Source organism: Paroedura picta, chromosome 1, assembly GCF_049243985.1.
Source record: "Paroedura picta isolate Pp20150507F chromosome 1, Ppicta_v3.0, whole genome shotgun sequence".
In the NCBI taxonomy this organism is placed as follows: Eukaryota; Metazoa; Chordata; class Lepidosauria; order Squamata; family Gekkonidae; genus Paroedura; species Paroedura picta.
The window spans coordinates 153,198,679-153,222,543 of record NC_135369.1 but is presented as its reverse complement, the minus strand read 5'-3'; the positions used below and the strand labels follow the sequence as shown (position 1 = coordinate 153,222,543).

The 23,865-nt window shown below is 41.5% G+C and overlaps 1 protein-coding gene across 2 annotated transcripts in view; it reads right to left on the bottom strand.

The window, feature by feature from the left end:
• Positions 1–23,865, bottom strand: part of CSMD1 (CUB and Sushi multiple domains 1) — a 1,334,105-nt gene that overhangs the window by 882,702 nt on the left and 427,538 nt on the right. For both annotated transcript variants that reach the window (XM_077309265.1, XM_077309276.1), the window contains exon 3: positions 4,071–4,183. In XM_077309265.1, coding sequence (XP_077165380.1) covers positions 4,071–4,183 — 113 coding nt within the window. The remainder of the gene's footprint in view (positions 1–4,070; positions 4,184–23,865) is intronic.

Sequence of the window (23,865 nt, the reverse complement as noted above, 5' to 3'; positions counted from 1 at the left end):
ATCTGCACAGACTAGATTTGGGAAACAATAAGTGCCTCCATGAGAAAGCAGCTGGTCACCCCTGTCTTGAACCCAGACAGTTGTAAATCTAATCCTACTGCTCTGAACCTAGGAGAGTTGAATACCTATTGTTCAGTCTCAAATTTAGAATTCCTGAAGAAGGTAATTGAATAAGTAGTGGCTGGGTAACTTCAGGAATTCCTGAATTAAAAGGTTGTTTCTATCCATTCCAATCTGGTTTCAGGCCTGAAATGACCTTCCTTGCCCTTTTTTGTTTGAGACTGGGAGACACTGTTCTGCAGTGGTTTCAGTCTTAACCCACAAATGGAGGTTCCAGATATGGTGTTGGAGGACTGCTGCTCTGCCTCTTGGTCTCTATCATAGTGGGTCTTATGAGGTTCCATCTTGTCTCTCATACTTTTCAGAACCTATGTAAAGACACTGGGAGAGGTCATCTGGATACCTGGGCTGAGATGCCACCTATATTTAGATCATACTAAGTTCTATTTTGTGCTACTAGCTTATCCCAGATATGCTGTGAAAATTGTGAACAGGTGCCTGGAGGCAGCTCTGGATGGATGTGGGCTAACAAACGAAAACTTAATCTTGACAAAATAGAGGTGTAAGTGTGTGTGTATGTGTGTGTGTGTGAGAGAGAGAGGGGGGGGTGGGAGGCGTAAGGGGGGGTTGACCTGGAAATTGAATAGTTTCTGAATAAACATGTAGCAGCAATGGCTACAGGTGCCTAAATCAGTTTGGGATGATAAACCAGCTATAGCCCTTCCCGGATGAGAAAAGTTTTGTCACTTTGGTTTGTGCCAAGTAACATCTAGATTCGATTAATACAATGTTCACAACATGGGGCTCTCCTTGAATTATGTCACATAAGACTGCCTTATATTGAATTAGACTTGGTCCCTCAAAATCAGTATTGTTCACTTTGACTGGCAGTGACTCTCCAGGGTCTCCAGCTGAGGTCATTCATATCACCTACTGCCAGATAGAGTCAGATTTGTCAATCCCACTCTATCACTGTCTTCTGCCAGCAGCTGATTACTTTTTTGTATTGTTTGACATATCCCCAGACTGGCTGAAGATTCTGGGTTTTTTTGTGGGGGGGATCATCTGGGCATGGAATTGGGGTCGCTGTGGTAGGCAGGTAGTTGTGAATTTCTTGCATTATGCAATCATAGGATTGGAAGGGACTTCCAAGGTCATCTAGTCCAATCCTATGATCCCTCCCTGTTATATTGTTATGTGTGCCTGTGTCTTTATATGTTTTTATTGAATTGTCTATTTTATATACTTTATTTTAAACACTGTTTTAATGTTAAAATATTTTAATGTTTTCAGGATTCTGTTTGGATGTGAAGATTGCACATAAATATTTTAAATAAAATACATACATACAACCAAATGGTTTTAAAAATAAATAGAGCCAATGATTTTGCAGGCAATAAAAGCTCAAGTAGTTATTGGAATTTTATTGCTTGCAGAATCATTGGCACTATTTATTGAAACGTGCAGGATCATTCTGAGTAGGTGTCTCCTTGACAGTAGCCTTTATCTTCAAAGTTTTAAATTAAATTAATATCATAGAACACACAGTTAAAAAACCCACAGATGTTAAAATTAAATATTTTTTTGCATTCCTCTCTCAAATACCAAAGTCAACATGAACTTTGCTTAGGGATTCAGACAATGATTACAGATCTCTAGAATCAACGCCCAACTAGTACCTAAAACCATTTGCATCCATTTCACACTAAGCTATTATGGGTGAAATTCTAAACAGACCTACATCCTTCTCTGTCCACTTACTTCAATGGGCTTAGAAGGGTGCAACTCTGTCTAGGACTACACTGTAATTTTCTTCGTTAGGTAAATCACTAACAATCACGGCTCTTACTCCATACTTGCAGTGTCACAATTTCACTAATTTCAAGAGTTATATTACAATGCAAGCAATTTAAGAGATGTAGGTTAAGTCTCTTCAGATATTCCAGGAGAGAAAAGAATTTTTAAAATGTGAAAGTATGTATTTATCTGATGATAAGTGTTACCCCCAAGCATATGTTAATGACCTAGTAAAGTCAGAGACATCTGAATGTATATTCATTCTCCCAGGCCTGAGTCAGAAAAAAATGTATACTGGGTGGGGTGGGGGGGGGTGAGTACAGTAGCACTACATTATTTATTTACTTTATTATGAATGAGTTATGGTGAATTCCAAGGTCTCTACAAAGGACCATTCTACAAAGGAAGTTAAATGATAATCCATTTTGTTTAAAACCAAATATCCTCTTCCTTTATTTACACATTTATTTACACATGAAGAACATAACCTTGTAAATGCATGAAGACCCTCATCCCCATATTATGTGTCATACTTCCAATTTCCTGGGTTGCAGCGTGCCAAATTGGAATTCCCCCCTAGCAATGTATCATCATAAAAGTGTCTTTTTCTTCCTCTGAGCATGCAATGAGGCTTCACAAATAGAACTTACAGAAAAAAGTGAATTTTCTTGGATGGATGGCCCATTCGATTTACAACAGTATCTTACACTGAACTCCTGCCCCCCCCCCAAAAGCCTCAATCCCGCTTCGTTTTTTTTTACTGTAAAGACTTAAGGATAACTATAGGCACTCAAGTTAGATGTACTAGGGTTGCCAACCTCCAGGTGGTGCCAGGAGATCTTCCAAAAATACTTATGAGCACCAGGCTAGAGACATCACTTCTCTTGGAGAAAATGGCTACTTCAGAGAGTAGACTCAATGGCATGGGTGACCAAACTGTGGCTCTCCAGGTGTTCATGAACTATAATTCCCATGAGCCCCTGCCAGTAGCACGACAGTGGTCACCCCTGCTGTATGTTATTATACTTGATTAATATCCCTTCCCCATCTTCCCCAGGCTCCATCCTCCAAATCTGTAGGAATTTCTTAACATGGAGTTGGCAACCCTATCAAGTATGCACACAAATGCATTTCCATCACAGCTACAGCCTGTTTGGCATGTAAGGGAAGGAGGACTTTTTTGCTTCATGCAGATGGGAAGAAAGGCTGGAAGGGTTCCCCACTACAGATTCAGAGATTGACTCCCTCCCACATTGCTGAGCGCAGTTAAAAGAGAAGGTGAAATTGTTGCCAGCACCAATTAATTACCACCATTTTACAGAGATTTTAAAATGTCCAAATCCATTGTGGGCTGGCGGTATAGAACTCTTTCCCCCACCCCAAGTGTTTTCAAGGGCCAAAACAGGCACATGGGCACCAGTACACATTGTAAAATGGTTATGAGTCCACTTGAAGCTGCAGCTGCCACCCACCCACTCCCTGCCCAGGCTCAAAGCTTTTACCTTGAAGTGCTACAGTGCTGTATATCAGAGGAATCCATGACTAACATGAGCTAGCAAGCTAAGGTAGGAAAATGACTGTGTCACATGCTTCAGAGCACAGCTGGATCAACTACTTTGTACAGGAAGCAAAGGGGAAGGCTGAGGAAGGCAGGAGAAAGAAAAGCAACTTTCTCATTGGCAAACCTGGGAGGAAGGGAGGGGTCAAGGAGTATCTCTCTCTCTCATCAGCAACGCCTGGTAGGGAGGGTGGGAGGAGGAGGAAAGGAAATGCCCAATCTCATTAGCAGAAATTTTGTGACAGATTGCCCAACCCTTAGTGCATATTGGTGGGGGCATGTCCACCACCATGGCTACATTATTATGCCGAAATTCTCAAACATTTAGAAAACATTTACAACATATCAAGGGCGCAAAGCTAATGTTTAAGATGTATAAAGAAAATATCCAAAATACTAACACAAATCAGCATTCATCATCAGAATTGGAACCTATAATTACAATGCATTTAAACACAAAAATAATCAAAATAAAGAAGTTTTGGTCAGAAGGAAAAATTACAAGAAAATATCATTATATAAATTTAATTTTGAGTGTAAATTTATAGGGAGATAAAAAAGATCAGTACAACCATTCAAGTATAATGACAGTACAACAGTACTGTAAATTTTCAAACGGATCTATGTAGCATTGAAAACAGATACATCATCCTACCTTCATATATAGCCTTGAATCCCTGGGCACTTACAGCAAAGTCGGTAGTGAAGCATAGTGTCAGAATAGAACCTGTACTCACTATAGACGATGGCAGCTGAAATCCAGAAAGCCTGCAGAATACACAGAAGACATATAAATAATGAGATGTTAAAAGTAACTCATAGCAAAATCCAGTAATATACCTAATAACCTAATATTATACATTCAGAACACTTTCCTGGAACCAAGCCCCACTGAAGGGACCTGTAAAGGAGCAATCATGAGCATATCTATTCAGACAGGGGGAGGGACTGTGGTTCAGTGGTAGAGCATCTGCTTATCATATAGATGGTCCCAGTTTCAATCCCTGACATCTCCAGCTAAAATTATTTGGTAGTAGGTGACATGAGACCCTGGAGAACTGTTGACAGTCTGTGTAAACAAGAGTGACCTTTATAGATGGTCTTACTCAGTACAAGGCAGACATGAATGCACGTGTTCATGTGTGTTTGTGTTTTTTTTTTTTTATTATTTATTACGGTCATTGACCAGCATCAAAGTATCTACAGACATATATCAACAGGACATTTGGCATCAGGGAGTTGACAAAGGCACAAAACATGAACACAGCATTCCGACGGTCAGGTCACTCAGCATCAACAACAGCCAAAGACTTCCGCACTCTGCTGTATGTGTGTTTGTGAAATATCCCATTTAATGCATTGGGGCTTAATTTTAAGAAAGTATTCTCAGCATTGCACTCCAATTCTTTTATAACTTCCAAGGAATACACTTCTACACATCTTGACTGTAGTACAACTTCTCTTTCTATTATTTTCCCAGAAAAAGTATGGCAGAAGAAAGACCTCCACAACAAAAAGACCTCCACAACAAATTGCTTTAGGATGCTTTGGGCTGATCCTGCATTGAGCAGGGGGTTGGACTAGATGGTCTGTATGGTCCCTTCGAACTCTATGATTGTATGAGTCTATGATTCAAATGTTTATGACACAACTTCTATGAATATTCATAGTAATTCACAGCTAGTATTTCTTACTATGTTGCTAGTTCAGTAGCAAAACTTTTGCCACTTTTTATGATTCCGGGGAGTGTATACTAGATGTGATAACATCACAATCCATATATGCTGATGAATTCCCTAAAATACAGATGAATTCTCTAAAATGCAGTGTTTTCTGTACTGATGTCCTCCATGATCTTAATCAGAGATGATCAGAACTAAACAATTTTGCAGCCATTTTACAATAATTTAAAGTGACTCAGTGAAGAGTGTCTATCATTTCTGATAAGGATTTTTGTAAAACCTATCCAATCCATTTTTGTCAGTATTAGTGAGAACAGATTCCCTTGCCTACTGAAGCCTGCCTGACAGAAAGCGACCTATGTGGGGGAGCCACCAGACACCCACCTCATTTGGCTTCCCCTAGGCTTGCCTGGCAATGAGCCCCTGACCCCCAGCTGGGTTAGCTGTGCTTGTTTACATGCTACCCCATATGGAGGCCCCGAACTCCAAGGCATACGAACACCCACCAGACTACCTGCCAACAGGCTCCGTCTCATGTAAAACCCTATTAACCATAAAACATTCACCTCAAACACAGTCACAAGACTGTTTACAAATCACATAGCGTGGGTGGGAGGGAAGCTGCTCTGAGCCGTGGGTACCGCCTGCCTCTTCTACACTGCGTGCACTGTGTAAGCAAAGTGCACACTCCGCATGGGCCACTGGGCAGTCACGTCCGCCTCCAGCCTGCCCTCTGCTCCATCAACCGGCAGCTCTGCTTATTCTCTGCTGCACATTACTTGCATTGCAGTTGTTGCCAGAATCCATTCTTCTGATCCAAAGATTGCTTAAGTGTGAAAAAGAGAAAATCCTATAGCCCTGTGATTTTTTCAGCCTTATGTTTCCAGATCCACAGCAATTTCCCCTTGACCTTCCATTGTGGACTTTAGCCCAACATTTCATTCCATAGTTCCTTAACTCCCTCTGTGCTGGACTGCTGGCTGCTGTTATGAAAAAGAATTTATGTACTGTACCATACTATATACTACGAGCCTCTTGTGGTGCAAAGTGGTAAGGCAGCGACATGCTGTCTGAAGCTGTCTGCCCATGAGGTTGGGAGTTTGATCCCAGCAGCCGGCTCAAGGTTGAGTCAGCTTTCCATCCTTCCGAGGTTGGTAAAATGAGTACCCAGATTGCTGGGGGGTAAACGGTAATGACTGGGGAAGGCACTGGCAAACCACCCCGTATTGAGTCTGCCATGAAAATGCTAGAGGGCGTCACCCCAAGGGTCAGACATGACCCGGTGCTTGCACAGGGGATACCTTTACCTTTATGCTATATACTATTTTCTGGATCCTTTTAGTATTGGCTTCTTAGGACTTCTTGATTTTAGCTCTATTCAAAATATATAAGAAATTGAATGCACAATGCTCTGATTGTCTTGTTATTGTAACAATCAATATTTTTCTGAAGTTTTGGTCCCATTGCTAGTGTTTACCAAACTAAACAATACATAATAGTAAAATATAACAAAACTGTTCAGTGAAGTAACTAACTCTATCTTCCAACAGAACGAAATACCTCATTAGAGCTTCTATTGGGAAAAGAATCAATGTACTAGCACCACTGAATATGACCTATTGAAGTCAGAATTACTCTTGTGAAATAATAAAGGTACGAGTAAGACCCTAAAGTTTAATGGAGAAAAACAAAAGTACTCTATTCTTTCTTAACAAGAACTTATTCTATGAAACAGTGTCTATATATAAGTTTCAGAAAGAGCTTTTAAAATGAAACGCTAATTAGAGATGCTGAGAATTTCTCAGCACACCTGCTTGACAGTGTAGCTTAACCTGTTCGGCTCATGATCAAAATGTGAGTCAGTCAGAAATATATTTGGAATGTATCAAGGAGCTCAGTTACCACACAGAAAAGTGCAGATGCTAGTTGGATAGATTGGGGATCAGCTGGGAATTGGGTCATGATCCCCCTCTCCAGAAAACAGGACTGATGTAACTGTTGTTCGTTGTGTGGTCTTCTGTGCAGGCACACACTGAGACTGTGTGTGCGCAGGCCAGCCACGGAAAAGATTTTCAAAGCTTTCTAGTTGGCTAGGAACACCCTTCCCTACCTCTGACAGTTTCCCACCAAAACAATCACATGACCACTGCCAGAGACTCCCCAAAAAACTAAGGTTCTAAAGAGTTCACAGCAGGAGAGGAGAGAGGAGCACACATCACTCAATGAAGTTACAAGGAAGTGCAAACCTGTTTTCATCATTGTGGCTTCTGTGCAGCCCCACATTGTGAGGTTAGCAAGCTCACTGAGTGAAGGAGGCAGGTGTGAAGCTCTCAAAGCAAGACACTATGAAGTCTAACAGTTATTTATTGTCCCATATTGACCTTAAGGCAGAACTGTCTTATGTAGCACCAATAAGCACTCTACAGGTGTCTCAAATGAAATCAATCCAGGAATGTGGCAAAGAAAAACAGCACTCTGTAGGAGAGGGCCATCATATGTAAAGCGGCATTGTACAGATGCATTCAAGACAGAATGTGATGGTTTCTACCAACCCATGAGGATAGGTTGTATGAGGATGCTGATTAGTCGTTTTAGGAGCCTAAGAGACCAATCCAATGTAGTGTTGGGTCCCTAGCAGACCAAAAGCCAACAACAAAAAAACAAAAACAAAACATATTTATGGAATACAAAGAGCAGGCAGTTATTTGACATCAGAAATGAGTGTAAGGATAGCATTGTGTGACATGAGAACTGAGAGACAATCCCTGGCCAGGGCATTAAAGGTAAAAAGGTAAAGGTATCACCTGTGCAAGCACCGGGTCATGACTGACCCTTGGGGTGATGCCCTCTAGCGTTTTCATGGCAGACTCAATACGGGGTGGTTTGCCAGTGCCTTCCCCAGTCATTACCCTTTACCTCCCAGCAAGCTGGGTACTCATTTTACCGACCTCGGAAGGATGGAAGGCTGAGTCAACCTTGAGCCAGCTGCTGGGATTGAACTCCCAACCTCATGGACAGAGCTTTCAGATGGCTGCCTTACCACTCTGCACCACAAGAGGTTCTTTTAGGCAGCTCAATATGGCTCCTTTACAATCCTTTTTGAAGGTAACTTAATGCACCCATGACTCACACGTTATGCTGGTGATCAGTCTTTTAAAACTGCCCTACTGCATACTAGGAATGTGTGTGTGTGTGCATGTGCGCGCGCACATGCATGTATGTGTGGTGGAAGGCTCAACAGATAGGCTATGAATTGCTTAGTACAGTTGGACAACAGTTATGAGCCTTGCTGTCAGATTCTTAAAAGTCATCTCTTCTTTGCCTCCTTCAAATAAAGTGGTATCTTGAGATTGTGTACAGATTTTTTCCCCAATGTACAAGATGCCAGGTTCCATCTCTGGCATCTCCTACTGAAAAAGTGTCTGGTAATTGGACTTGTCACAAATCATTTAAATTCGTTAATTTATCCTCTATGGTGACTTACTCCAAAAGATAAAGTTTGCTGCCTTGTCTACCACTCACAGTGTCTCTACAATCTTTTTCATGTTTATGTCACTTATTGGGCTCAGACTCAAGATCATCCCTACCTGTCATTTGAGGATAGGCTGCCTGTCTTCCCATTACTTAGTGTAGTCAGTTCAGTACTACCCCCAAGTAAGAAAAAGGGTGCCATTTTAAATTATCCTTATGGGTTAAGGAAGATACTTGAAAAGGTCCATGCTCAGGCCCAGGTCATCTAATTCTGTGTGTTGTAGTGTGTTATAGTCTTTAAACTTTGCTGGGATCCTACTTCTTGTGCTGTGGATTATGTTTTGGCAACTGGTTGGAAATCACTCTCTAAACTTTAATCTTCCGTATTGGACTTCTAAAGATTTTACAAAAGCATAGAACCTTGTTTTATTTTGTACTTCCCTGGTACTACATTTGTAATAGGGCTTTTAGTATGTAGCATTTCCAGCTACTGAGGATGTTGTTGGTTCTAGCCTACATTCAAAAATTTTATGCGCTGTAATAATATGTTCAAATCCTGGCTTGTGTTAGCATTTTGGAGTTTTTCTATATACATGTTTATCATTTAATTTGTCCCTTTTATTTGTTGCAAATGTTTTCTCAGTGTTTCAGAATTTCAACAGAATAATACAGCCATGGACCGTTTATGCACTGGGAACTTCACTGCTCTAGCTCCCGTGCAGGAGCACAAATCTGGGGTGGATAAGGTGCACCGGACCAAATGCTCTCCCCTGTGTGGGTGCAGGAAGAGGTGGGGCAACCTGCCACGACTAACATTCCAGCCTGCAGCCTGGCATGAAACCTCCAGTGCATATACGGCCATGGTGGTACACAAAGGGACATGGCCCCACCAATCATTTGTCATGCCACTGCATTCAACATTGGTGGTTGGGAAATCTGCTAACCCACTCAGTTGCAGCTGGGGAGAGTTCAAAGAGCTCCATCACATCTCCCTGGAAAGCACAATGCTCATACTCCTGTGACAGTCAGAAAGTAGTTTGGTGGACTGCACCACAAGCACATTCAGTAGCTGGTATTTTGCCCCATTTAAACAAGTGCCAAAGCCTGTTTGCATTCTATTAGCCATCTTCTATACTTTACATGGCCAGCCAAATCCTGTGGGCCTCTCATAGGTGTTTATCGGGTTATGGTTATCAAGTAGAACTGATTTCATCCATGTTTGCAACCTTTCATTCCCTCAATCAAAATTTTATGATTGCAGGATTTGTGCAGATCTTATTTAGTGTGGATAAGCCCATGTCAACCATGGCTCTGTGGATGGGCAGTTTTCTGTTTTCAGTGATATTTCTATATTCACAAAGACAATAAACTTGCTTCAAGCTTCAGGGGAGCAACATGGCACAATGGAGGTAGCCAATATATCGGAGTGGGTTCAATACATGATAGTTCTTATTGTTGCATTGAGTTGGGCATGAGGTTTGTGGACATGGAGGCTGTAGAGCCACACTGATGAACTGCATTTTTAGACACCAACCTCAGAGTTGAGCAAGTTGTATCAGATAATTTTTGAAGAAAATGTTATGTGTGTTTTTGCTGTTACATTGGTAATATGGTGTTTATAGCTCAAGGTCCTGTCCAGGGTAAAACCACAGTACTTAGGTGTATGCTGCATGTAAGTTGGATGCCATTAAGTTGGACATTCAGCTCAGGATTGGCAAAAACAGGAACATTCTGCTTTTCCTGTACATGGGATGAAGTCTGCTGCCTTGATGAGCCACTATTTACAGTAGTAGTCAGCTAAAATTTCAATACTGAAACACTGTTCACTGAATCATTATGGGGAAAAAACATTTTCAAAACTTTAAATGTCCAATCCCAGTCATGTCAGTTTCATTTCACACTGATAATCCTTTCCTTTCTTTTGTTTGTAAGTATCACTGAAATCCTTTTTTTTTTTTTTGCAAGGGGGATGCTGCCATTTGCTGCCTCTCCAATCCCCATTCAAATTAACACCAATAGGAAATGGAACTGCTTTTGAAACTCTCCCCTGATGTTTTATTTTATGTATTATTCAGGAATCTGAAACTAGCAATAGTCTCATATCACCTGTGTTATGGATCAGCGAGACTGTAGCAACAGTGAGGACTCCTCAGAGGAGGAAGGGGCCAGCATAGCCAAAATAGTGAGAAAAAAGAGGTGGTAGAAGCCAACAAATGGGAGGAATAGATGCAAGCATGACAAGACTGACAGGCAAGAGCTTCGACAGAATCTGATAGCCTTTGTCTGTTTAGCAAGCCAGCCGCTGTCTGTCGGAAAAGGGGTTAATATTTCTTGTCACTACTTGCTAGTGGGAACAGTCAATAGTGAGTCATGTGGTTTGTTTATTGGTATGCAAAGTGTATACTGTCCATTGCATATAAACTTCCCATGTCTGCAACTAATAACAGAAGAGAAAGTTTTCAACTTCCACCCTTTGTCCCAGAATATGAGAACTGCTGTAGGCAGTTCAGCCATGTAACAGCTAAGGTGTAGAGTTCCACCATGCGCTATAGGAAGCTAATTCATTTTTTCTTGGTTTTGCTTCCATATTCCCCTACCCTAGTAGCCTATAATTTTAATGCTATAACTGGTCTCATCATTTATATATTAACTGTGCTAATGCTTTTTTTTATACAAATGCCCAACATAATCACCTTGAATTCTCAGCTTTGAAACATCTGATGAGAACCAGCTTCCTGTTTCCAGCCCTCTGGGATCAGCCATGCCATTAGAGAAGCAAAGATGGGGTATTAGAGTAGAGCTGCTGGCTAAAAGGGAAAACGCCCCTTCATGGCTCAACATCAGCTATCTTTTGAAATCCATCCTGAGTCCTCACAGGATTAAGCAGGTGGCATGTAACTATAGAACACCTTGAGAGATGCTGTGGGGTGTAGAACATAGCCATATGTTGATACTTCCTTGCCTGTAAATTCTGACCTCCTGGACTGGACCTGTGCATAACTGGGCTCCTGAACTTCATATTTGGAATGACTATGACTTCTATAAACTCCCTTGGCTTTGGTCGCTTGAAAGACTGATAAGGATGCTGCAAACTGACCCCAGTACCTTGCCAGAAACAGGTCACAAAATATAAAACAAACAAACAATAAAATGATAAGTACAAGGAATGTAATGATTTGTTAAAAATTCTTGTGGATGTCCTTTTAAAAGTTCTACAACTGATTAGATTGTCATTTCCTATCCATTACATATCAAACTCTGAACTCTAGCTACTTTTATCATTAAAAAAGACACTTGAATACAAATTTATGTAACATACAAGAGTTATTTAATGAGTAGACGAAGAAGTTTCAATAATTAAAATAATCAAGGCCATGTATGTGCTGATAAAGACATTTTCTTAGGAAGGCTTGTCTCTAGACTTAACATGCATAATTATTCCAGTACTTAACCTTATTATAAGGGTGAAATTATTCATAACTCAGGTAATAATAATTCCATTTTCCATTGTGCTAGAAGAACATTTTTCTCCAACTTCAATTTAAATTGTCATCCAAAATTGTCAGGTCAGCTAGGATAATTGAAGGATTACATTTTAAAATCTCAACTTCTGTGTAATATTTTAGTGTCTTTTCCATAAGATCCTCTGTATTCGCTTCCCAGGTGGATAAAAATATTAGCGTTCCTATTACTACATCTACTTTAATTAGGTCTTGGTTTAAAAATAATAGCCTTAAAAATTATCTTCATTCAGTGCAACCCTAAATAGAATTTCTTTAAAAGGTGTAGTTTGGCTTAAGATTACACAGTAAACCTTAAATAACCATGCTCAGACAGTTGTAGAATGAGTTAAGGTCATGTGATCTTGGAAGAAATCCACAAATTACTGTGTAAAATAGCACTGTAAAATATGAGGGAATGTGCCTAAAATCACATCTTTCTCTTTGCCACTATAGTCTCTGAAAAAGTGTTGCTTTAGCAATTCCTAGTATCCAAAGGTTCTGTTTTGGAAGAAACATTTTTGGAGAATGGAAATATACACCAATTATGCACAAGGTAGAAAGGCCAGGCTGATGGCGGCAGGACAGTGGGGATAATCCCCACATATTGAGGGCTGCAGTGGACCAGTTCCTGGCATTTTGGAGGAAACTTCAGCCCTAGATCCATACCAGTATGGCTTCTATTGCTCTGACGGATGATCTACGATGCCAGATGGACCAGGGCAGTTCAGCCATTCTCGTGTTATTAGATTCATTGGCCGCATTTGATATGGTCAATAACAAATTATTGGTACACCACCTCGGGGACAAAGGGATTGGAGGAACAGCTTTGAAATGGCTGGCCTCCTTTCTTACGAACTGGTCACAGAGGGTTGCAGTGGTGGAAGAGTTGTCAAAAGCCTTTGTACTCCCTTCCGGCGTGCCACAGGGGGTGATACTCTCCCCCACACTTTTTAACATCTACATGCACCCTCTGGGCCAATTGGTCTGGAGCTATGGGCTGGAGTGTCATCAGTAAGCGGATGACACTCAGCTCTATCTCCTAATGGAGGGCTGGCCAGATTTTCCCCCAGATACATTTGCCAGTTGTTTGGAAGTGGTTGCCGGTTTGTTTCTGAATGAAGTTCAAGGTATGGGTAATGTAAGTTTATCTAATTATCAAAGATATAAGACTATATGCAGCCTGGGTCCTGCATATTTATGGGACCGCTTATTTCCTTATACCCTCCTCAGGGCACTACACTCTGTGAGTACAAATTTGTTAAGGATCCCGGGCCCCTGGGAGACATGACTGCCCTCAACCAGGGCCAGGGCATTTCCAGTCCTGACCCCTACCTGGTGGAATGAGCTACCAGTAGAGCTGGGGGCCCTGTCGGTGCTCTATGGGTTCTGCAGGGCCTGAAGGTTGAGTTCTTCCACCAGGCTTTTGGTTGAGGTTGGGCTGCATATTGGGCTATAAGGTCAGGTCGTCCCCCCGTCCTTGTGGCATCTAGATCCCTCTGGGACCATCCATAACCCCAATTTACATCTGTTGACACTGCCGGGACTAGGTGAATGAGGACGGGTCTATTAGGAACTGTTATGCCTACCATCTTTGTCTTTTTAAAGGGTGTTATTTTATTGTATTCTACTGTAATATCAGCAAGGTGGTAATCTTGCCATCTTATGTTTTTATGCTTTAATGGCTATGAACCGCCACGAGCCAGCTGGTCTGGGAGTTGGCGATATACAAATAGAATAAATATGCACGACATTGCTGAGGAGTTGGATGGCCTGTGGCAAGGGAACGCGGATTCTCCTGAGTTCCCTGTATTGTTGCGGCAGGGCGTAGAGGCCTAGTCAGGGCAGGGCTGTGCATAAGGGAAGAGCCAGGCCTTTGAAGCTCAGCTCCTCCCGCACACATACAGCATCCCTGCAGGGACACAAAACGCTTCATGGTGGGATAGGGTGGGATAGTGGCCTGCCTGTGTTGGAATCCTTCTGTCCCACTCCCCCCCACCTCTGCTGTCACCACCGTGAGACACATCAGAACTTCCCAACCCCAGAACTGTGCACATGCATGTGCAACTCTGGCGCAGACCACGTGTACCAGGGGATTTCTTCCCCCGTGTGTATATGGGACATGGTGGTGCATGCTGCCCCACAGCTAAGAATTGGTGGTGGCCCAGTACGCCCACTGCCATACATAATTGGTTATAGGGAGGATTCTTTACTTCTCACATATATGACCTTCATACTAAAATTGGATACTGCTTTACTTTTCTGATAGATTGGACATTTCATGAACAAGAACACAGAGTGGGCACTGTCACACTCAGTTTTACTCTTAATTTTTAAAACAGCACAGCTATTTTTAAATCTTAAATAGATAAATCAAAAGCATTTCAGTGCACAAATTCTAAACATTCCTTGTGTTATTTAAAGATTATTTCATTTTTACTTTCTTTAAATACATACATTTGGTATAGAGAAGAGCCATTGCCCAGGATACATGTTCAGCCCTGCTCTTACCCGTTCTGGAGGTCTGCTGTAAGAACATCCCTCTTTCACAGAGATTATGTCCCTGTGTCAGTGACCAGATAGAAACAAGTGAACACATTCTATTACCCTGTTCTATTTACAATGTTATCAGAGGCAATTTAATTCAGCCAAAAGGAAAAGGTTCAGAAACTTCTAAATAATGAAAACAGAAAAACAGCCCTCTGTTAGAATGTTGGGCTGCTGCTGCTGCTAAATTGTGTAATACACATATAGGACAGAAAGTATCATCCCTCCCTCTATAGCAGAACATTATTGTCACACCCCTGGGCTTACCCTTTGATGTGGCCCCACCCTCTGCCACCTTGACTAATGAGGCGGTTATCTTGTCTTTGCCATCTTTACTTCTCTTCCCATTTTCCAATGGAACACAAACAGCTCACTCTTCCAACAACACTTCCACACCAACCAACCCTTCACAAACACCTCTGCCACCCCTTCATCCTCCCTCATCACCCTTCCCATGCCTTTAAAGCTGGGACTCCAACCCTTCCTTCCCTTACATCACCCTCAGTGTCTGCGCTCACATTGAGATTGTCTTTTCAGGACAATGATAATGGCTCAATATTTTGGTAATGGTGTTTTAATTTTTTTCAATCAGTTTTTTTATCTGCTAATTTAAATATTTTCTCTCTTTTGTATTTAATTTTTTTCTGTACTTATCTGATACCTTAAATGTGCATTAAAATTTTGGTTTGAATGATTGTAAATAACATTTGCTTTGCTTGGCACACATATGGTGTATGGCAGAACTGAGATCAGCACTTAAAAGAAACATAATTGATGATATGGAATTTTGGATTCATGGGAATAAACTGCCCATGTTATTGAGGCAGACAAGAATTCACACTGACAACTGATATAAATGGTGGCCTTTTGTTGTATTTGGGCTTTTAGCATAAAGCCATTTTTAAAATGCTCATTCAAAATCAGTATATGGATTCTTTGAGCCAATCAAGGAAATCTGGCAGAATTTTCTTAGGTGCTAAATTGTTATTACTATTTTACTATTTTATGGGTAAAATTTGATTTTTAAAAGAACAAAGGGTATATCACCACCACTAGAAATGGCTCCCATTTGAGAACTACATTATTATTTAGAATAATAGAATAAGTTTTTGGAAGGGATCTCCAGGGTCATCTAGTCCAACCCCCAGCAGAATGCAGAAAATTCACAACTACCTGCCATCCCACAGTGACCCCACTTCCATGCTCAGATGATGGCCCCCCAAACCAGAATCCCTGGACAGTAAGAAGCTAAATCCTAAATGATTTTTAAAATGACAAACATACCATTTGGATTGGCTGTTTGCTTCACAATTTTTTCAAACCCTACATATTTCAAGAAGGAAAATTATCATATTTTGTTACGTTTTAAAAGAACTGTAGGCAGTTCCTCAATAATTAAATGTTAAGTAAAACAAGTGTCAAGAAAGCAAAATCTATTCAAATCCCCTGGCAGTTGATGTGCTTCTGCATTTTATATCTTTGATAATTAGATAAACTTACATTGCTTCAGGCTGAGCTTTAAATACCACAATTTCCTTAAGTTCAAGAACAGGTATTGAAAAACCGTTCTATTCAGGGCACATCTGTCTTCAATAAAATCTAAGGCGCAGAAGCAATCGTGCCTTTGAAACTATGGTTAAATAAGGTTAATTTGATGCTGCTTCATCAAACTAAAGGATAAAACACAATGAAAAAGAAAGAATACACAGTATCTTCTCTGCATTTTTCAAGGCCTACTATATAGATTTGTTTTACTTCATATAAGCCCACATGAAGCTGCCGTACACTAAATCCATCCTGCAAAGTTAGTATTGTTTACCCAGACAATACAGCAGCTCTACAAGGTCCCAGGTAGAGGTCTTTCACATCACATACTGCCTAGACTTTGTTAACTAGAGATGCTGAGGAATGAACCTGGGACCTTCTGCATGTAAAGCAGAGGCTCTTCCACTGAGCCTCTTTTTTCCTGCAATCTACCCTTCAGTATCAGTTTTTGACCTCTTCCTTCATGGCCTTCTGACCTTCATCCTTAAAATGAATTTGAAATAACAACTGAAGAACAGTGATCACCTGGAAAAGTGGCACTATGTAGGTGATCAAAAATCACCCTCTAACCACTTTTTAAACTACTCATTTACAGTTGTCTAAAATCCTAGTTCATAGAATGACACAGAAAGCAAAGACTTGAGGGCGTGGAACAGTTCTCTATACAGATTCTAAACCACAAATCACCATTGAAGCACCAAATGCCATCGTAGTGCCCAACAATGTGTTTCCTGAAGCTTGCTTGTTTCTCTGTCCCTTACCTTTTAATAAAAACAGGCATGAAGTGAGGAGTAATAATGTTCATTCATAGGGTGGCCAGGTCTCAGTTGGCCACTGGTGGGTGGTTAAGCTCACTAGTTCCTGGTTGGGAAACTCCTGGAGATTTGGGGATGGAGCCTAAGGAGGATAGGTACAATGCCATAGACCAGGAGTCGTCAAACTGCGGCCCTGCAGATGTCCAAGGACTACAATTCCCATGAGCCCCTACCAGCCCCTGGCAGAGGCTCATGGGAATTGTAGTCCATGGACATCTGCAGGGCTGCGGTTTGACTACCCTTGCCATAGACAATGACATCCTCCAAAACATCAGTTTTCTCCAGGATAAATGATCTCTTTAGTATGGAAAGGAAATGCAGATCTCACCTAGAGGCTGGCAGCCCTATTCTGTCAGCTGTACTGGGCTGTCACTAGTCTGTGTTGGGGTCATTTGAACCAGAATTTGGGCAGAGTATGTGATGGGGAAAGGTAAGTGAGGAGAAATGAGATGCAGACAGCAATTTCCCAGGTGCATCTCACTGGAAATCTAGCTCCCTTCGTTTCTGTTACATAAGGGGATCAATAAAAACCCAGGCTGGTAGAAGAAGAAGAAGAAGAAGAAGAAGAGTTGGTTCTTATATGCCGCTTTTCCCTACCCGAAGGAGGCTCAAAGCGGCTTACAGTCGCCTTCCCATTCCTCTCCCCACAACAGACACCCTGTGGGGTAGGTGAGGCTGAGAGAGCACTGATATCACTGCCCGGTCAGAACAGCTTTATCAGTGCTGTGGCGAGCCCAAGGTCACCCAGCTGGCTGCATGTGGGGGAGTGCAGAATCGAACCTGGCATGCCAGATTAGAAGTCCGCACTCCTAACCACTACACCAAACTGGCTCTGGTATAAAATTTTTATGTGGTCAATGGAACATTTTGTTTTCCCCAAACTCACTCTTGACCATCAAAGATCTTCTGATACTGCACATGATATAGTATGAAGAAACAAAAACTGGCAGAATCTTATGTTTAATCCTGCTCACTAGGATACCAGCCCGTGTGTCTTCTAATCAGATGTACAGTTGTATCAATGAGTTCTCGAGAAATACCCAGTGGCTTAAAGTACCACTCTGGGAGAAACCGCTTAAAACGGTTACTGCACAACTACAGACTTGCTTCTATGCAATGGATTGATTATCTTTAACCGCTCCTGCGGTTAAATAAAGCCTTAAGGGCTGTTGCGGAGGAGTTAGAGTGGGCTCTGTCCGTGATAAAAACTCAGAGGGGCAATTCAGGAGCCGCAAAGCGGCTCCTGATTCGCCCCTCCAAGTGCCACTCAAGGTCCAAGCGGCCAATGGGGAGGCGCGTGAAGGCCCCTCACAGGACAGACCAAAATTCCATTCACCCAGCCCAGTCTAGCTGCCAGTCTGCTCCTGACCACCAAAGGGCGAGGAGGTCAGCAGGGCTGCCAAGGGGGATGAGAACACAGGCTGTGCCAACCCCTTTTTGCCCCAAGGCTGTCCTAACTGTCATGTCCAACTGCAAATTGCCTCAGAACCCTGACAGAGCTGGCAGGAGGCTGCAGAGTGCCCCCCTCCCCCCCTTCAGGCCTGCTGCGAAGCAACCTCGGACAGACCCTGACTGAGGGAAGGAGGCCTTTCCAAGAGCAACGCAGGGGAGCCTGAGGGCCTTCCTTTTGAGGGGGGGGGACTTTCCCCTTCTGCCAAACAGTTGCCTGACAGGGAGGCCACAGAAAAGCCCCTTCTCACTTAAAATACTGCTCTGGACAGAGGTTAGACACAGCCAAGCCATGTGTCTTTCTTCTTTGAAACTCTCTGCAGATTTGAGGTCATTGCACAGCATTATTCTGCGGAATAAACTGGCACTTTTGTCCCCTGTTTCATCTGCACAACAACCCTGTGCAGTAGGCCTCAAATCTTTCAATTCAACAACAACCTCTGTGGGAGGCCTTAAATGTTTCTTTTCTACCACAACCCTATCCAAAGTAGCCCTTTCTGCCTGGGGAGCTGATCTTTATATTCTGCAGGTGAGCTGTAATTCCAGGAGCTCTCCAGGCCCCACCTGGAGGTTGGCTACCACTGGGTTGGAAATATTCCTGGAGGTTTGGAGGTGGGACTTCAAAATCATACAATGCCTCAGAGTCCAGCCTTCAAAGGAGCCATTTTTGCCTGCAGTTGGTAGGGAGTGGTGCAGGTGTGTCCCTCCTGGCCTATGGGTTATGGCCAGCCCTTACCACCAACTGTTTGTATTCTGGGGCGCAGACAGGCAGACCAGCATCAGTCCTGTGAGTCTGGAAAGTGCAGGAAGATCTAAATAAATATTTACAGCCTGAAACTGTAAATAGAGAACAAGTAAATGTCTGGTAACTGAAATGACTTATTGGCCTGGCAAATAACTTTTGCCTGGCAAAAAAAAAAAAACAAAAAAAAAAACCAGTATAAAAAACCTTACTAAGGTCAAGACTGCTGTGCACAGAGAGTCTTCCTCTTAGGGTTGCCAGCTTCCCTGTGAGGCTCACTACCCCACCTCCTGCTGGGTCACTGTGGCCCATTCCAAGTTCTCTCAGATCTCTCACAACCCTCACAACCTCACAGGTTGACTATTGTGGAGAGACAAATGGAAAAGGTGTTTGTAAACCGCTTTGAGACTCCTTTAGGTGGTAAGGAATAGGGTACAAATATCCGTTCTTCTAAGGAGCAACCATGAAAGAAGCATATGGGCACATAACATTTTATCAACAGGGAAAAAAATGGAAAAGAAGGAAAAGGGTAGACACCTGTGTACTGTGACTACCCCATGTGTATTAGGGCAGAGGGGCATTTTGGTGAATGTGGCCTAATTCACACAAGAAGGGAAATGACGCAGAACTGGGGGGAATTGGTTGCCATGTAATCTCCCCCTAAGAAGAGTCTCCAGTCTGATTTTCCCTTCACATATCTGAGGACATGGCTCTGGAAAGCTCATTTGTAACCACTATGCCACAATTCCCAAAGGTCAGTCCTCTCCCACACTCAATGAACAGTCCACACCACAGGTTCTTGACACCCATATCTCCACACCCATGCCTTCATTTGCCACTACACCACCACAACCTCCCACAAAACACACACATTCAACCCCATGCCCTTACAGACTGGACAACTCCTCCCCTTCCTCTTCCCACTGCCAAGCTCTAGCACCCGTTGTATTCTTGGATACAACGGGCTTTGCCCCTAGTAATTCATAATCCACTTAACTTTGGAGCAGGCATACTTATGGGTTTAATCTATAATAAATGGACTGCTGATTGCATCCTAGGCTTTCATTATGGGACAACATCATGCCCTTGTAAAAGTCAACAGACACTTGGTATTGCCCTGATTCTAAGGAAGCATTTATTCTTTGTTTCTCCCCCTGCCCCGAAATGCCAGCTTCCACCACTGTTGTATCAAAAAAAAAAAAAAAAAACATACATAAGAAACAGGAAGCAGCACAATTTTAAACAGACACCAAATACCATAATTAAAAAATGCCTTCTCTGCACAAAATTATTGCCACAACTTACTTCTCAGTCTGCCTTGCCCTTCTGTTTATTAATTTGTGATTCACCCAGAAACTAGGGTTGTGCGCGGCGGTGTCCGAATCGGCTGTTCCCCGCGCTGCGGGGGTGGGAGGGAGGGGAGGCCCGGGCACTGGTGTGTAACTCGGTGCACACACGCAAGCACAGAGCCGCCACACACAACCCTACCCAGAACTCTTTAAAGCAGTTACCTGGGTCAAGGAACAGACTTGTCAGAAATGGCACATAAACTGCTTCTGAATTTGAAAATCTGTTGCAATACAGCATGGGAATCAACTATTCAAAGAAACAAACAAACTAAATGAAATGGAAAATTCATTCAAGAGTTTAAACACTGGATTCTAACTATTTTAAGGTAGTAGTAATATCCTATATAATATGTAACAGATAATACGGACAGAAATAATGAAAGTAAAGCTGCATTGGTTGCCAGTTGTTGTCCAGATTTGGTTCAAGGTTTTGGTATTAACCTTTAAGGCCCTTTAAGGACCCGCATATCGGAGTGACCGCCTTTTGCGCTATGCACCTTGCAGGGCTCTATGCTCTGTGGGTTCTAATTTACTTGTCATACCCGGCCCCAATTAGGGCCGGGGTCTTTTCGGTCGAAACAAGGAAATATCTGGATCTTTGTGGATGAATTTGATGTAGACGCTTGGCCCACGGCCAACCTGGAGAGGATAAAATGGTGGAGATAAGCCCTGCTTTTGCTCTTCCTTTTCAGCCCTTTAGGAGCATTTTTATTGAGGAAGAGCAACTGTGAGAGACAGATAAACTGTTAAGGGAGAAGGGTGGAATTGTTGACTGGTCAGAGTCAGAGAAGGGGATGGGGTATAGTAGTGACCACAAGTGGCACGAGGATGGGACATATGGACTTTGTCCCCATTACTTCCATCCTCTTGTTCACTTTCCACAATGTGAGTGAATTTTCCTGCTTGCATGTAACAGTCCATATTGAAATAAAACAGACTTCCTTCTGAGAGAATATTGCAATTGGACACTATGCCTGAGTGCTTCCAACCTGTAGATGTTTCTCCGTTAAAAAATAAATATATACCAATTTTTCTTGTAAATTTACACATATTTATATTTCAGAAATGTACCTTAAGTGTGAATACTTTTACTTGTCTTTTACCCCCAGTAACCTTATTGTGAACTTTGCATGCTTTATATATCTTTGTACACGAGAACAAAGATACTGTGACAGTGGTGCCGAGATCGTTATTGGCTGATGGCTGTGAAGATGAGGATTACATCCTTGAGCTTCTATCTAAAATGGTATGCCATTTTGCTTCAGTTGCAAATTGCTCATTTATCTTCATCTTAAAAGCTACATTACATTACACTAATGAAATGTCAAGGAGAAAAGTTGGCCCTTGAAGGTGTGTTCCGTACCACGCATGTTCTTGATTCTAACTTTTTTTCATTTAGTAGCCATTCTGACAACTGTAATATGACTAAAGGAGATTTTCAAGCTAAACAATAAAACAAATGCAAAGTGCATTAAAAAGAAGTCTTGGAAGAGAAGGACTAAACCAATAAAGAAAACGATATTTGTCCAATATAGCCTTTCTTTGAAAGTGGCTTCATACTGGGAAATTACTGATAAACATTTACCACGGAAAGAAATGTTTGGTTACACGTTTCGCCTCCACGTGACTGCATTTCTTACCTTAAAGTACTACTGGGAAGGTAACATGAGCAATCCATTACACAAATTGTAATGTTCTCGTAAACAAAAGGACCTTGTAAAATGCTGTACTTACAAACTCATCATTGGGATTGTATGTACATTAAAAAAAATAAGTACAGCTTATCATTCTGAAGATGTCGAGGGAGGAAAAGGGGACTTGTTTTTCAGCATAAATGATTGCAAAGCATTCAGTTAGCAATCAAGCTCATCCTTTAATATGTCCCAAAGCAGCAATAAAACATGTGCAAAATGAAGTGGCAGAGCAAAGCAGCTAAATGACAGCACCATAACCATGGAACAGATGAATTAATGGATTACTCACAATATCCTGCTTAGACACCAAAAGGCTAAGCAGAAAAGTAAGCTTTTAAATACAAATAATACCACATTCCAGTGATGTAAAATTACTTATACTACGAAAGTGAAATTAGGCTCATACTTTTTCACTATATATGTTAAGTATTTTTATGGCATTTAAAATACAATTCTATGCATAATTACTCCAGCCTAAGCCCACTGATATCACTGGAAGGCCTTGACAGAGGATTGCACAGTCAGAATACTAATTTTATTTTTAAAAAAATATTTATTTCTTCCAAAACGTTTGAATAAATGAAGTTAGGACTAGCATTTTGGTCAAAAGGAATGAGGAAATCAAATAAAGTAAAATTTAGGTGAATTGATACAAAGAGAATACTGTCATAAAACTAAATAGAGGGTAAGTTTATTAAGCAATTTGACTAGCAAGTTCCATGCAATCCTAAGGGTATAAACAGAATTACACCATTCTAAAACCATTGAAGTAACTGAGCTTTGATAGGTTTAATTCTGCTTACAATTGAAATGCCAGTGTCTAGTCATGTTTGTAAATCCATTTTGGGGAGGATTCACTACAGTCATCCTTTGGTTCTCTCAATTTCTTTCAGATTCTCTGTTCGGATCAAAACACTAAAGTTTTCACATATCCCATGAGATGGTAATGATGATGATATTTATAATATTCATTACCCGCCGTTCTCGTAAAACATCTTGCGGCGGGTTACAGAATAAAAACCCCATATCAAGTAAAAAACATTAAAAACATTAACATTAAAAAGATAATAAACTCTGGCAGCAAAAAAAAAAAAAGTCAAACTCATCCTGTATCCACCCTCCCCCTCCCCAGTCAACTTCCACCCTCCCGATGCCTCAGAACTGCCAGTTCCCAGGATTTTTTCTGTTGGGGGTGAAGGGATTTGAAATCAAACAAGAAACTTCATGAAAATGGGGGATATTCAGTCACCTGGAAATTTTAGACAGATTTCCATCATTGTATAAAGGAAACTTGCAGTGGTCACGTGGTAACAGATAATTAATACAATAATATCCATGTTATAAATTATCTTTAAATCCAGATGCATATATCACAATTCGGACACCCCTTATTTTTTTAAACTGTCAATGAAACCATATTTTCTTCTAATATTACAGTCACCATGAGTAAATGTATGCTGTATGGTATGACAAGTGTTGACTATCAATGCATCCATGTGATACTTTCTAAGGGAGAAGATGCATCTGTTCAATGTTTCCACAACACATTTACATGCAACCTTAGCTAAGCATGGCAGATTATCATATTTGCATTGTGTGCTGGCAACTCTATAATTTATGATACTGCACCAGGCATAAGACAAACTCATATGAAGG